Source organism: Anabas testudineus, chromosome 1 (genome assembly GCF_900324465.2).
Source record: "Anabas testudineus chromosome 1, fAnaTes1.2, whole genome shotgun sequence".
NCBI classification, from domain to species: Eukaryota; Metazoa; Chordata; class Actinopteri; order Anabantiformes; family Anabantidae; genus Anabas; species Anabas testudineus.
Window position 1 is genome coordinate 2,573,040 of NC_046610.1, and position 16,365 is coordinate 2,589,404.

A 16,365-nucleotide genomic window follows, 5' to 3' on the forward strand; every position below is an offset into this window, starting at 1 on the left:
CCTTCTCTTATCTTGTGTGTTTTTCAGGGATCTGAATGGAAACAACCTGACTGTCATCACCAAGACAGACTTCTCCGGTCTCAAACACCTCAGAGTCCTGTAAGTGGGACAACATGTGTATTTAGAACTGAGGCATCCAGCAGTCAGTTTAGATTTCAGAACAACATTACACATTTCTTTTAATTCAGTTACAACACATTTACACATACGTTTCTGGAAAATCCAATGAGCTGTTCCATGTCCTAACCTCCCCTCACAGCTGGGGGGCTCTTTGTTGACAGGGCAGCTTTCAGCAGACGTTTTTCCACATTTTGCTGGTAGTTCAGGTCTGGCAGGAATGTGGGAATCATTGAAAGGCCAGCGGCCACGGAGAGATGCCTCAGCTCAGATGTGACACATGAGCCACCCAGAGGTGCTTGTTCGGTGTCTGTGTCAGTCAGAGTTACAGCAGGGAGGGGTTTGTCCGTGACTCTTTGACCCGGGAACACTGTACCCTCTGGGAGAGGCTGCATGAGCAAATGGTTTTTCTGTTTTAACCTGAAGACTGAGACGGTGCCGAGCGTTGGTGACGGACATGAGGCGTTAAAAGGATGACATGTCAGGAACTAATGACATCTCCAGAGGCCTGCTCAAAACAGATTAGCACGCTGGGAGCCCAGGGCTCGGCGCTGTCGGGCGGGATTGAGTGTTACACCAGTGGTTTGTCTGGTGGAGTGTTTTCACCAGAGTAGAGATCCAGTAGCATCTGTGGGAGAGAGAATATGTCTGCAGGCTCTATGTTTTCAGTGAAATGATCAATTTTTTTATTTAATTTGTGCAGATTCCAAGTTTAATTATTTAAGTTATGAAGTTTATTTAGTTTTTTATGTGAATAAAATGTTATCACTACATAATGTTTGCTGTTTGCTGTGATACTGACACGCCGATGAATCAGTAGTGACACATTTGAAGTTGCTGCCATGCTTCATGTGTTCATGTATTTTTATTTTTCACTGCAGCCATCTGATGGAGAACCAGATCACTAATGTTGAGAGAGGCGCTTTCGACGAGCTGAAAGAGCTGGAACGACTGTGAGAGTTTACACTAACACACTCACGCCCATATTCTAGGTAACGATTCTACGTTGTGGGTTTTTTTATTTTATGTTTCTTTCCATATCCAGTCGCCTCAACAAGAACCGTCTCAGCCAACTTCCAGAGCTGCTGTTTCAGAAGAATGAAGCCCTGTCTCGACTGTGAGTACAGCCTCAAAGCGCCCTGTGCACCTCGTCCTGCAGAACATTTAGCTTCATGATGAATCAGAACAGTGTTGGTCAGTTGATGTTGATTTGCCCTGACCTTGATTACGTTGCCGCAAGCTGTTGACATTAAAATGATTTGAATTGAGTTTCGATTTACAGTTTAAACAACGACAATAAACAGTAATAATTTATAAATGACAAGAAAATGACTGAGAGTGTAACATAAGAGAGTTTATCGAGGATATCCAAGCCACAGCTCAGCTGAAGTTCATCTTTAGTTTACAGACCTTGTACATCTCTCCACACAGTTTTAACCTGATTGGATCAACTTCTTAAAGCCTTATATATAATATTTAGTCACTTTAATTAGATGTTACTATGTGTGTTATTTAAGGAGAATAGTCAGTTTGAAGAAGTCAGTAGTTAATAAATGAGAACATACGAAGAGTTTGTCTTTGGTATGTTTACAGGTCGTCCGTCCAGCTGTCAAACTCTTCTAAACCTGATATCTTGGGAACACCTTAAAGAAATCTATTCACAGTCCACACAAATGTCCGCTTCTACTCAAGGATGAATTGATTCGATTTTGGTCAAAAGCCAAAGATCAAGATCACTGTGACCTCATGTTTGTTTGATTCATGACGATGCTTTATCTCTAAAACGCATGGAGGCAATTTTATTACATCTAGAATTGGATTTTCTTTCAGTTTCCCTCCTTCTTTTTTCCAATTTTCATCACTAGATTATGTTTGATTTTATTTCTCTGGCACCTCAAACAAACATCAGTCAGTATTTTCACTCTTTTCATTTAATTGTTAGTGTAAACTAATAAATTAGTACCGTAATAGCTCAGGTGGTAGAGCAGCTACTGGTTTCTAAGACACAGAAACCCTGTCTTAGTGCCGATATGTACTGTCTGGCAGCTGTCCAGACTCAATTTCCCCAAAGGGATCAATTAAGTATGTCATTATTATAATTATTATTCATGATCATGTATTGTGTTCTATAGTCATATACGTCTGTGACCTGGCAAACTGACACAGACACGGTGAGGATGCCAGGTTTTAACCTTGTGCTGCCCACTGTGCTTTATATTTATATAAAACATTTTCACTTCATATTAACTCAAAACTCAAAAAAGTAATAAACACAGATTAACACACAGTCGTTTTCTGCTGCTTTGGGCTGTGTGCTCACTGTTTTTACTGATCACACACTGACCCATTTTTCTCACCTAGAAAACACAGTTTCCACAAATCCCAGAGTCCCACCGGACACAGTCCGGCACAGTCGAGCTTTAATTTGACGACCAAACACACAAAGAGCTTTTTTTCTTGTTTAATAACCAAAAGCTTGAATGCAGTTGGTTACTATGCAGCTAAATCTGTCACACGCATCCACACACATACACACACATACACACACACATATACAGCTGTGAAATCTTTGTTGTGAGTGTTTGTAGGAAAAATATCTGCTAACTGCCTGGAGACGCCTGCAGACACACACACACACACACACACACACACACACACACACACACACACACACACACACACAAACTGAACTGGAGACAGAGAAGAAAAAGCAAACATAACATAGCTCTTTAATTAAGTTGTCTCAGTGATTGATCTGTCTATGACGGCGACATCTGTGTGTGAGTGTGTGTGTGTGTGTGAGCCTGTAATGGATTTAGTAGTCGACACAGAAAGCGTGCAGATACAGTACAAAGGGAGACTCTTACCTCTCCTGAGCACAGGCGGAGGGAGAATAAAGTGGATAACAGCCATGAAAAATACCTGTAATTACAATAGGAAGGTGGAGATGAACAGGTGGATGTGTGTGTAAATGTGTGTGCATGTGGTGGAGACAAAGTGTGAGAGTGAAATATGGTGATAGAAAGTGTCTGTGATTGTTTGTGGATGTGTGTGTCTGTCCTGATTATTTGCCGTTTGCCTTTTTGGCAATTTCACACTCTGGCTCCCATCAGGGAATGCTGAGATGGACTTGGCATGTTCAATCAATCAGTTCACACACACACACACACACACACACACACACACACACACACACACACACACACACACACACACACACACACACACTGACATACTCACAGTGCAGAGCCATTAGGACTTCCTCCAGCAGGAGTGATTTCTTTTCCTCCTGCTGTGTTGATGGGCTCTATAAAGCCCAATTTCCCTCGGAAACACGCACACACACTCTTCCTCTCTAATGTAATCTGTCTCTCCCCTCACACACACAAACACACACACACACACACAGAAAGAGGTTTGTGTGCTGCTTTTTGTAAATCTATGTGTTCATGTTGTCTCTTTGTCCACACTCTCACTTTTCCTTTATATCCCTCTCTCCAGCATTTTTATATATTTTCATTTCCTGACGGGTGAAGACGCCGTCCTTCACAGGTTACAGCTAACACAGGTTGTACGTTTTGAATTGTGTCATCGAGAGTTGAAAAGTGAGAAAATAGTTTGAATTGAAGAACAACTGGTGGTCAAGTGTTTCAAAGTAAGACATGCACCACTTTACACTGTGTGAATGTGCAGCAGCACAGAGAGAAGTGATCATTTTATCAAATGAATTACCTTCATCATCATCATCATGCACAAACTCTGTTCATACCCATCTGATCATAACAGATTCACTGTTTGTGCAGGTTGTCATATCAACATCCTGCAGATCATCACCTTGATCACTGCTTTTTCTCATTCTCTGCCTGATTTTGTGCCAGCTCATCTTTCTCCCATATGCCCCCTCTTTGCCTCTTTCCTCTGTCCCGTTGATTCATCTCCTTCCTTTTCTTGTTTTTCTAGACTCTCGTTTCTCGCTCTCCCTCTCCGCTCTTTTGTTCGCTCTGTGCGGTTGTGTGAAGGCTTCACTCCACACCCAGTAACAGTCCTTTGTGTGTTTTGATGAAACTCAGAAGCTGCTGTGTGTGTGTGTGTGTGTGTGTGTTCGTATACCAGTGTGCCCCCTCCCAGCACCTCCCTTTAGCCCAGGGGAGCTCAAGAATTATGGGAGTGTAGCTAGATCTCACACACACATATTCACCTTGACCTGGAGGTGAACTTTGCGGTTAGCCAGTCGATGCATAGCTCCAGCAGGTGTGGTGAAGACTGTGGATTGATGGGATTTATTTTGTCAGAGCAAAAAGTCGGTCTCGTAAGAAGAAACGCAGCTTCGTGTCAACTCTGAGCTTAATAAGGAGGAAACAAAGCAGCAATCTAAAAATAGAGCAATTCTTTGTTTTGGTTTGTTGTTGTTTTTGACATTTTGACACAGTTACTGTAGAGAAGTCGTCACGTTCGTTTATCTTCTCCTGCTGTTTGTTACCCCGAATGAATTTTCTCTATTTCTGTAAATAAATAATCAGACGTGCTAAGCAACAGAACAATATTTAGGGCCAACGTAGCGGATATACAGATGAAACGTGGTGATATCTTTGGTCATGGCCTAAAAACAGTGATCCTGCATCACACTGTGAGACACGTTCACAGACGGCTGTTGTTATCTGCCTGATAGCTGCTGTAGAAGATGTAGCAGATGGATCCTGCAGTGTTTTATTGTTGTTATTGGCTGGTAGGTGTTTTCACAGCACAGTCTAGAGTAGATTTAAAGTAGGAAATTAGAAGTGCGTGCTTGATTTTAGTTGTGTGTGTCCTCGCTGTTAAGTTTCACCTCACTTTCTCTCATTAGGCAGAATGGCAGAGCTGTCCTCATTAGTGCCGTGGATTGGCATCAGGGTGCAGCTAATTAACAGTGTGAAGCTAACAGAGGCGGTGACGGCAGCTGCTGGGCTGCGGTTGTTTAGAGGAGAACCAGAGTGTGACCGTGGTCGTTTACCCAAGTAATTCACAGAGAGGGAGGAAGAGCACGCTGGAGTCATATGTCAGAGTGTGTGATAATTGCTTGTATTTGCATTTGTACAGTTTAATTGTCTGTATTTGTGTGTGTGTCCGCGTGCTTGCATTCATACATGTGCTAATTACACAGATTTGCATCTTTACAGCAGCAGCGCGTGTTATGTGATATAATTATTTATAGTTTTGTGTGCAGTATAAAAGAAGGTGGGAGAGTCTGTGTTGGCACATGCATTAATTTTTTGTTTGCCTTTATGAAAATTTCACATTTATGCAGGTTTTGTGTCTGTGTCAGTGTGTCGTGAGATAATTGGATCTACAGTATGTGGATGTGTACAGTGTGTGTGTGTGTGTGTGTGTGTGTGTGTGTGTGTGTGTGTGTGTGTCTGCATTTCATACAGCATGTGAAGAAGAACGCTCCTTCCTGTCTCTGTTAAAATGCTGCAGAGTGGGGCTTCTTTCAAAAGTTAACAATCTTTGGCCATTAAGATACCAGCTTGCAAAGAACACGAGTTCTATATTTATATTTTATATGTTTCGCCTTCATTACCATAAACATGTTCACTGTAGTTTATTTTTATTGGACTGTACAATGTCTGCTGCCATAAATGCTCAGAAAGCCACATCTGAAAAATAATGATACTGTCCTCTGTAGGTCATAACTTAAAGTTTAGATTAGTTTTTAGTGTTTATATCAAAATATATATGATTTTTTTATTTAATTTATTACATAACTATAATTAATAATTATATTATACTTCTGCTTTTCCATTACTTATAACTGTGATGGCCAAGCTGAAACTTAACAAAGGAAAGTGCCTCCTTCATACGACTTTGGATGAAAACAGTTCACCATGTAGCAGAAAACCCTGTTTGAGTTCAGTCCATTTGCACATGCATGCATTTTCATATTTACATTATCAGAAGGCCCTAAAGTCAAGCTCGCAGCACACACACGAAGGGATTTTCCCAGAATTCTAGGTGCCTTAAAGCTGGGACTGTGGGGCGCTCCCTGCTGTTTGTGGTAACAGCTTCACACTGGACAACGGGACTTGTGGCGAGAACAGGCACCATGACTCCCTTTACAAAAACCTGCTCAGCTGTTTTTCTTGACCTCAGAGTGTGTGTTTGAGCGTCTGTGTTTGTGGGAGGTCAGACTAGAAGCAGCGGCTTCGCCTGTCATGTCTGTCCAAAGTAAAGTCGACGCACTGAGAGCAGTGGAAAAGCATGATGGGAACAAACGCACATGTCTGTCCTAACAGTCAATCACTATTATTACATTGGCACTAAGACAAATATTGGAGAGAGACAGTGGACAAGCACATTCAACTCTCACATCTCTGTTTCAATTCTCTGCACTTTCATTTTTTCTCCCTCTCCCCTTCTTGTCATTCCTGCTCTACTGCTCGTCCATATTTTCCTCTTCATCCTTGTTTTGTCCTTCCACTCATTCCCTGCCAGTCTGCATTTATGTTTTTTCAATTAACAATGCTGCTCCCCTGTGGATGGACGGAGACGGGGAAGGAAAGAGGTCAGTGCGGAAGTGGCAAAAAGATATGGATATTATGAAAAGAACGGTATTAGGGAGATGTGAAAGAAAAGAAACACAGAAGGCAAAGAGGGTGTGAAGAAGGTTGATACAAAGGAAAGAACGACAGGAAGGAGATAGAGGTGACAAAAACAGGGAGGATGGAGTTCTGGATGGCGAGAAATGATGAGTTGCATATTGGTTGTTGAGGCAGCAGGACCTTTTAGGTTCCCTGGGTGACCTCTGCAGGCCAGCACACAAAACCATGCTGCAGACAGTTGCTAGGTGCATAATAGGAAGGATGAAATGTGGTGTTGCCAGGATCATCTCCTAACCATGTGCACATAGAAACCACAACACACAAATCTACGGTTTTACAAGACAGTACCACAACATCACCTCACATAACTTCTAGTCTGTTGGTGACATCCCACCTCTCTCATGTTTGGAAGTTCAACTGTATATTCTAGAAAGCCTGCAGAGCTTTCTTATTGTAAAAGAGCTTGTCACTTGCCTGTGGCCAAGGACTTATGCCTGGACTCAAGATTGGTGTTAATTCAGTTTAATTACATGATACATCGTGGGCTGTGATCTAAAACATTACCGGTCTCTCAGCTGCTGCTCCGGTGTGCTACTTTCAGGGACAGTACAAAATGTAGGTCATCCGTGCTGTGAGGCATTTAGTGATATTAGAGTGTCGGTTGTCCATGTTTCAACCTCTGGGAAAAAAAAAAGCGAACTAGAATCATTATTACATTATACTGAAAGTTCCATCTGTCTAATTATTTGGATCATGGCGAAGAGGACATTTGATTGACAATTGTGCCAAAAGGAAATTAAGGCAAGAGAGAGAGAAAGTGTGACAGGGCGACAGGGCTAGACATGACCTTTATTGTATTTACCTCCCGAGCTGAGTCAGTTTAGTCATAGTTGCCATGGTTACGCTTTTCTCTGTGCCATCAGGTCATGAACCTTCCCATAGTTCAGTGGGTTCTGTGTGTCATGTTCATTTATTCCTGTGTTTGCATGTACTAGTAGGAACATGTGTGCTTGTCACGCACATATCCTACAAAGTATGTGTGTGTTGTAGCGTGTTTGTGGCGTGTGGTGATGTACTCGGATTATATCGAATTATAGGGCAGCCACGTTTCTCCCAAATGTTTTGTGAGGCTAATATTTAGCATGTGTGTGTTGTGTCTTTGCATTTTAATGGTGTGTGTGTTTGTGTGTGTGTTTTTCATGCTGTGCTCGTCTGTGTGAACTCTTCCTGCAGCTCTGTGGTCGAAAATGAGAATTAAATGTATGTTTGTTGGCTTCAAAAGTAAAACACGATCTTTCCTGTTCTCTACCATACCACCACCTCTCTTTTTCTTTCTAACGGCGTTGCTGAACTTTAACCTTTTGCACTTTTCTCCTTAATAATTCAGAATGAATTTATGTGGGCTCAGATAGTTCTTTGTAATCACTTGTAATAATTTTGTAACGGTCACATTTTCTCATAAAATGTAAGCATGTTCATCTGTTTTGCCACTCAGAGCCAAACTAAAATGTAAACTGGGTTAAAAGCAAAGGAAAACAAATATACAACAATAATATAGACTGAAATCATACAAAATTATAATGCAACATTAAAACAGAGCCAAGCCCTGACACTAGCAGATAGTGTTCAGTGTGTACAGACAGTGTGTGTATTTAAATCTGCCTCATTAGCTGCAGAAGGTTCCATGTTTCATGTTTGAACTTTGGGTACAGTCAACAGAGAAAGGCTCTGTGAACTAGGTATATAAATATATAGATCTTTCATGTGCATGTAGACACACAAATATGATGACAATAACCCAAGAATGGTTTTATAAATAAAGCAATACCAATGAGAAACCATTGCATATGGCAAACAATGTTGATTAAAGTCTTACAGTTTGCCCCAAAGTCAAGAATAGACAGAAATGTGGTAGTGACCAGTCTGTGTTTCATATTAAAAGAACAGTAATTTGTGTTTCTAAAGAAAAAGTGCAACTTGAGTTCCAACTTTTTTTGCAATTGACTCAGGATGTGATTTAAAAGAATGACTTGACAGTCATCAAGTACACATTCTATACTCATCCTTGTTGTTTTTAGATTTTATAAAGATCACATACTTTGATTGGAAGCATTAAAACAACATCAAAGGCTGAGAGAGAGAGCTTGTGTCCGTGTTAATGCCGCAAAATAAATAACTGTTATTAGTCTAAAGATGCTTGCATCTATCACATCAAAATCTATATAAATACAAAACAACAGAGGCTCAAGTACAAAACCTTGAGGAACCCCATTTAAGACACTACAAAAAACCCCAACTTTATGCAATAGGCCAAAACGTAAGGTGATACTTCAGCAGCTCTATTGTATTAAAGGTTTTGGATAAGATGATAAAGGCCTGTCGTCTATAGAGTGCAACAAATCAAATGTCTCAGGGGTTTATGAATACCTGTTACATGTAGATACTAGAGTTTTTCGTCTATTTTAGTCTTGTTCGTCATTTCTCTTTACAAATCCCTCAGGACATGTATCTCAATCATGAGGCGTGTATTATTCTGTGTGTGTGCATGTGTGTGTATAGGTGTGTCTCGTCTTGTGTGATCGTGTCTGATCAGCTTCTTCTTGTCTTAAATATTTGACATTCCAGATATTTCTTCAGTATTTGTGTTTGTGTGTGTGTAAGGGGGTTTTCTGAGTCGTCCTTTCCAGCTGTGGTTCCCTTGACGACCACATTTGTCTGTGTTCCGATGCTGTTTCTGGTTTCTGTCTCCGTCTTACCATGTTTCTGTCCTCCCCTGTCTGTAGCTTCTGACTGTTGAGGTGATAACTTATTTACACTGTTTATACTGTGTGTTTGTGAGGTTGAGGAGGGAACCAGACTATAATGCTAAAATATTAACTATGTTGTTGCTCTGACTGTGTCTGCTGACCTTTATGAATAGGGGTCAAACAAGACAGTTACACTTTATTTTTTAAACATTTAAAACAAGCTATGTGTGTAAGAGCAAGTTTTACGTGTGATAAAATACTACTTCATGTGATACTGTTAGAAACTGGAAATGCGCTGATACCATTTTTTCCCGATCCAGTACAGTCTATTCAGGTACTGACTGTGATTAAATAGAAGATATAACAGGAGGCTGCTGCTGATATGACAAAGTACATTTGGTGGAATGCATCTCTTTTCTGATAGTTCTGCAACTCATACTTAACATGTATATAAATTGCTCATAATTCCTTCATAATTACTGGTAAAATACAAAATACAACAACTTTCTCCCAACTCTGTAGTGCCTGGGATTAAAGTGCATTTGCAGCATTCGGCATTTCCTCTAGAGTACATTTGACCTTTTTGAGGTACTTCAAGTAATCAGCTTGTGCTTTTTGCAGATCTGTAATGCTCGTCAGATCGATTGACAGCGAGGCATCTTTAAAGTTGTTATCATCAACCAGAGCAGGTTATAAGAACAAAACGGGAAAAGGGAGGAAAGGTCACCAACCTGAGTGTTAAAACAGTTTTGAACAACCAAATTTGTGCATAGCAGGAAATCCCAACACAGTTGAAATGCCTCTTGGACTGGAGAGATTATATGACTAGAAGTAACCCGTATTTGACCTGTAATTGGGAGAGATGGATGGACAGAGAGGTGACGAGGACGAAGACAAGCAGGGAGCGAGTGGGAAAGTTTACCTTTCTCACCCTCCTCTGTGGGCAGGGAGGGAGCAATGGAGGGAGGCAGGAGGATATTGAAACGGTAGGAAAGACGGCGGAACAATGAGCGGATGAAGAGGAGCTAGAAGAGGATCAACTTGGACACAGCAGATGACAGAATGGTTGAGAAGACGAATAGAGGAGATAGCAGGAGAAAGAGCAAATATTGTGAGACGACCTACTGTGTCACACACACACACACACACACACACACACACACACACACACACACACACACACACACACACGTCCAGCTGTGACCAGTCTGTGTTTCCCTCCAGTAAACATCATATCCAGGCTCTTGGTGTCCTGGCAACAGTTATCTTGACAACCTGATGGGAAAGCATCTTTAATATCTTGTGTGTGTGTGTGTGTGTGTGTGTGTGTGTGTGTGTGTGTGTGTGTGTGTGTGTGTGTGTTTGTGTGTGTGTACTTTCTGGCTCCCTGGGTGAGGAGCATTTTGAGATTTATAACTTCAGAGTCTGGACACTGAGGACTGTCAGGGTTAAAACCTCACTGGGACTCAGCTTGTTGAAGTCAGGGTGCATTAAGTCAATGACTCATCACAGACATCATGATAAATCGTGTTAGCATGTGTGTGATGATGTGAGAGAGGAAGCTGTTCAATGAATGAATGGGAAGTAAATAGGACTGTGTATTTACAGTATAAGTGTTTGCATTTGTTTCTTAAACGTGAACTCGTCAGTGTTTGTGTGTAATTTCATTAAAACCTTGTGCAGAAATGGAATCAATTTAATATGTCAGATATTTTTTCACATGTTGTGTGTTATTCTGGTTTTGACCTGGTGAAAATATTTTTGTGACTTTTTATTGTTCTGTTGTCGTGACTTGTGGTTATTTCCTTGATCTAACAACATTAGAGGATTTCTTTATTAAGTCTGTTCTCAGACTTTACTGGGAACATTTAAATAAATAAATAAAAATAACTGGCACAACATATTCCCATCATGTTAATAGAGCTCAATCCTAAACTTATATTTGCAGTTTAGCAGTATAGAAACTTTCTTTTTAGACACATGGTTGTTGATTTAGTTGAGTTGAATCATACTTGTGCATCATGCTCTGTGATCAGAAACACATGTTGACATCACAGTTTTTTCTTCATCTCTCAGTTCACAGTTTATAACATTATAGAATCCAGTTACTCAAAACAACTTTATTTTGAAAATCAACATTTACTTTATGAGACTTTATGAAACTTGTTTGAGATGGGTAACATTTCACAGGCACAATAGCTTCCCAGCATTTAGTATTTACAGTGTTTTTATATTATTGTTCCATATTTCAACTGTTTTCAAAACAAAATTCTATAAAACTTCAAGGGTTTGTTCTTGGAAACCACTGATGGGTTATTGTGTTCGCTGTTGTGTTGGCAGCAGCGTTTGTTAGCTGAGCTCTGTCTGTTCCTTCTTTGTTTATGGAGGAATAACTTATATGTGACCGACCAAACTGAGAACCTTGAACGAAGCTGGTTTTCTGCAGCTGATATCCACGAAGACAGACAGACGAAAATCAAGCTTTAGTCTGGTTCACTGACCTTTAGCTCGCTCCGAGATGAAGCAGAGAAACTACGTATAGCTGGACTTAATCTCTCCTCTGTCTCTTTCTATCAGGACTACACACGTCTCTCCGTATCATCATAACAAGTCCGTTCTTCTGCTTCAGCTCTTCTTGGTGGATTCTTTCTTCTCTTTCTGTCCAGCTCCACTTTTTCTTCCTCACACACACACATTATATGTATTTGCCGGTTTCTTCGTCTGAATTAGTTGCAGTTCGTTTTTTGTGAGCTCTGTCGTTTGCTGAACCACCTGAACTGGCTTGTTACCCTTTAATTCATGTCTCTGTATCGTCCTTCCTTTGGCTGTTCTCTGTGACGATCTATCAACCTGTCCTCCTTCTGACCGTTCTGTCTCGCTGTGTTTCCTTCATCGCCTCCTTCTCTGCACTCAACAGTGCAGCGGTACCTTTGCTTTTAGCCCAGACCTCAGTCTGTCTTTTATTTCCTTCAGTTCCGTTTATTTGATTTGTGTGAGACTGACTTGCTGCTGTTAACCACTGACCTCTCCATGAGACTTCCTCTGGTTTGGCCACACAGAGGAAACCTCTGGTTTACCACTGAACCTCCGACAGACGGGCTGTAACTGACACAAAAGTGAAGGCATCGAGTGACTGGAGGCAGAAAACATGAAGAGAAACTGCTTTTCTACACGAGACTGAAGCTAAGACTGAGTCTAAAAGAGTGGTGTGTGGCAGCACAGATTTTAAGGTGTGTTATGAATCTCACACTAGTCTCAGGCTGCGTCTTAGAGCCTTTAAGTTGCACGATCAGATCTTATTTTTCACTTATTTTATTCTGCATGTTTTGCAGTTCATACAGTATCTTCTATGCACAGTGTAGATCTCACTAAGTGGGTGTTTCCTGTGCTGTAAGGATTTCTGGTTTGACCCTGACGTTAATGGAGTGTGTCTGAGGTCCTCTAGAGCAGCCAGCGATGACGTACAGTCCAGCACATCCTCCTCTGTGGTTTATCTCACAGACACAGACACAGTTTTATCCCGTTAGTTTTGCTTTATCAATCTGCTTCTGTTGTTTTTCTCTCCTGTCAGTGTCTTTCTAGTCGTAGCACTTTATCTCTGTCCAGTCTTTATATGAGCAGTGACTGGTCTGTTGTACTACATGATCGTCTCTGGGGACTGAGCATTAAGGGTTGCAGCCCAGACTCCTCCAGACTGGAGGGAAATACTACATTAAGACAGACAAACTGGTGTTTGGATTCATATGAAACTAGCTGGTAATGGTGCGGCGCCGCCTGATCAGAAGACTGATAGTGGTTAAAGGCTGCAGGGTGATTAACCAGCAGGGATACTAAGATTTCTAATATAAGAAATGCACAGACAGGTTAAATGTTTCAGCTGCACTTTCTTTTTCACACTGTTTTAATGTTTATTCACCATCTTGGACAAATATGACTTGTTCCCAGTTAGTCATCTGCCTTCAACAGATGGAGGAGAAGATTCTGCTGGTGTGTGAATATGTCTCTCTCTCAGCATTTGGCTTTTTGGATTTGATCTATCATCCTCTCTTGTCAAGTTTCAAATTCAGACAGGAAACCGGTTGGACATGTGTAAGCTTTGCTGTCAGCTGAATGGCATCAGTACCTCTCAATCACCCCCCCACCTCTCTGTTATTTGTTTTTCAGAGACCTGAGTGAAAATGGCATCCAGGCTGTTCCAAGGAGGGCGTTCAGAGGAGCGACGGAGCTCAAAAACCTGTGTGTGAAAGTAACACAAAGAGAAACACGCACAAAAGGCAGAAGTAGAAAGAATGAGTAGTAAAGAAAGAGTAAAGATTATAAACTCACTCCAGAGGAACTAAACATCTTGTATAAATACAGTCGACCAGTCATCTGATGCAAACTGAATGATTCAATATACATCATTATGTTTTGTGCTGTTTATTTTTACCAGTCAGCTTGATAAGAACCACATCAGCTGCATTGAGGAGGGCGCGTTTAGAGCTCTGCGATCTCTGGAAGTGCTGTGAGTATTCAAATTAGTATTTCAAATGCACATTGACTGTGTTTTGGAGAAAATGTGCCCGTCAGCTGCTGATACTACCTTGGTGTACCTTGTTTTTCTTTTAACATTAAATGTGAGTGTTTCTTGTTTTTTCCTCCTTTTTGCTCCACTCTACCTTCTCCTTCCCCTCCTGTTTCCTTCTTCCTCCTCTCCCTCTTCTCTCTCCTCCGTTGTGTCTCCCTCGCAGCACGTTGAACAACAACAACATCAGCAGTATTCCAGTTTCTAGTTTCAACCACATGCCGAAGCTCCGCACCTTGTAAGTCCTCACCTCTCTTCACTACGTTACCCAGAATTCCAGTGTTTGGTCTAGGAACAGAACCACAATATATTTTTCTTCATTTCTGTCTGTGCTGTGTCTCTTTCCTTTTTCCATAATCTGCCTCATTTCCTCTCTCTGGTCCAATTCCTCTCCTCTTATTCCCATTTTCCCTCTTTCACTCCATAATTTTCTCTCTCTCCATTTACCCGTCCTCCTCTTCCTGTCCTGATCCCTCTTTCTGATCCCTCCTCATTCTCCCCCTCCTCTCCCAGTCGTCTTCACTCTAACTCTCTCCGTTGTGACTGTCACCTGGCCTGGTTGTCCCCGTGGCTGCGCCAGCGGCCGGCGTTGGGTCTCTACACTCAGTGCAGCTCTCCTCCCGCCCTGAGGGGCCTGAACCTCGCCGAGCTGCGCAAGAGCGACTTTGCCTGCTCAGGTACAGCAGCCCAGAGACACCACCTGTGGGTCGACGTGTGGATGATGCACTGGATGTTTGAGCAGCTTTTCTTGTTCGTTCTCAGGCCACAGCGGCAGTGCCTTTGTTCAGCCGTGCAGCCTGGCGTCTGGCTCCTGTCCTCCCATGTGCTCCTGCAGCAACAACATCGTAGACTGTCGAGGGAGGGGCCTCACCGCCATCCCTGCTCACCTGCCCGAGGCCATGACTGAAATGTGGGCATAGTTGCAGATACAATATTAAAAATAACACACGTTACAACCTCTTTGACCAAAGTTACACACATAGTTACCACTAACCCCGTCTGTTCTTGTTTGTTGTCACCACATTTCAGCCTTTCAGCTGTGTTTTGTAGTAGAAATATATGAAGTGTATTAATTGTATTGAACGTGTCGATACATCAGAAGTAAATTTTCCAGACATCCTATAACTTCCGGTCGTCCTGGTCCCGGAGGCGATACAATATCCTGGAAATGTTATTTATTCTCTTTTTATCATAAGTGGACACAAAGTCTGCTTCTACTTTAACACCACTTAACCTTAAAATAACACCATGGAGCTTTTATCATTCATCAGCACCAACGTGTGAGGCCTTCAGGGACAGTAAAGCAAAGCAAAGATACAAAATTTGCAGAATAGTTGAAGGTTAATTTGGCAAAGTTGTAAGGTCACATAGACTTCACAAGGACTGGCCAAAAACCAGAGCAAGCTAAATTCTCTAAGAAAAAAAATCAATGTTGCTTCTGTTTTGTGGGAAATCTGCAGTAATACTTGAAAATGCTGAATACAAATGATCAAACAAAGAATATCTATTAATATATATGTGTTCTGTAGGATATTCTGTTGAAGTAGTCTGAATGGAAACTGCAGACAGGCCTGTTGATGGAAGTAACATCCAGCTGGCAGCAGGGGATGTGGTGGGCTGTGTAACAACCAACAGGAGACAAGTTATTAATGTCTGTCTTTCTCTCTCCAGTCGGTTGGAGCAGAATGGCATCAAGTCGGTTCCTCCGGGCGCCTTCACCTCCTACAAGAAGCTTCGACGAATGTGAGTCTTTAAAAAAAAAATCAGCATTTTACCACACGTTTAAAAATGCAGAGGCAGATTTACTATTACAATACCTGGTCCTGAGTGTCCCGCTCACAGGAACAAGCTCCCAGTGTTGAGTATTAAAGGACAAATATTAAGTATAAGACAACAATAACTAACTCTAAACCAGTGAAGAAGATCGCGAGGCCTGAACTTGCTGGATGGATTTAGAAAACTGTTTATTTTCACATTTAGATCATTTATTTTGGAGGATTATGTTAGTTTGATCCCAGCAGTTTTGTCATCGTAAAGCAAATCCTGTTAAATAAGAATTGTTTAGTTGAGACTTTGTTCTAGACTTTATTCATCATTCATCATGTCTTTAATTTAAGATGGGATAAATCTGTCTGGACCACAGTTCATCAGTTTGTAAACGATGTCATCTTCAGTGTCCTCCTCAGACTGGATCCGTGTCATTCAGATAAATTAACCTAAAGTGTTAAGTCAACACGTTAATGCTGGTTAAACTCAAAAGGTGCAGAGTGAATTTAAAACGTATTCCTTTAAGACATAAATCCAACCACCTCTTTTTTACTGACACGTTGCTGTTTTTTACTTTTTGCTTGAGAAGTTCAGC

The 16,365-nt window shown here is 41.4% G+C and overlaps 1 protein-coding gene across 1 annotated transcript in view; it reads left to right on the forward strand.

The window, feature by feature from the left end:
• Nucleotides 1-16,365, forward strand: part of slit1b (slit homolog 1b (Drosophila)) — a 47,558-nt gene that overhangs the window by 8,555 nt on the left and 22,638 nt on the right. The window contains exons 2-10 of the mRNA XM_026360752.1: nt 28-99; nt 999-1,070; nt 1,163-1,234; nt 13,604-13,675; nt 13,872-13,943; nt 14,170-14,241; nt 14,517-14,680; nt 14,766-14,913; nt 15,675-15,746. Coding sequence (XP_026216537.1) covers nt 28-99; nt 999-1,070; nt 1,163-1,234; nt 13,604-13,675; nt 13,872-13,943; nt 14,170-14,241; nt 14,517-14,680; nt 14,766-14,913; nt 15,675-15,746 — 816 coding nt within the window. The remainder of the gene's footprint in view (nt 1-27; nt 100-998; nt 1,071-1,162; nt 1,235-13,603; nt 13,676-13,871; nt 13,944-14,169; nt 14,242-14,516; nt 14,681-14,765; nt 14,914-15,674; nt 15,747-16,365) is intronic.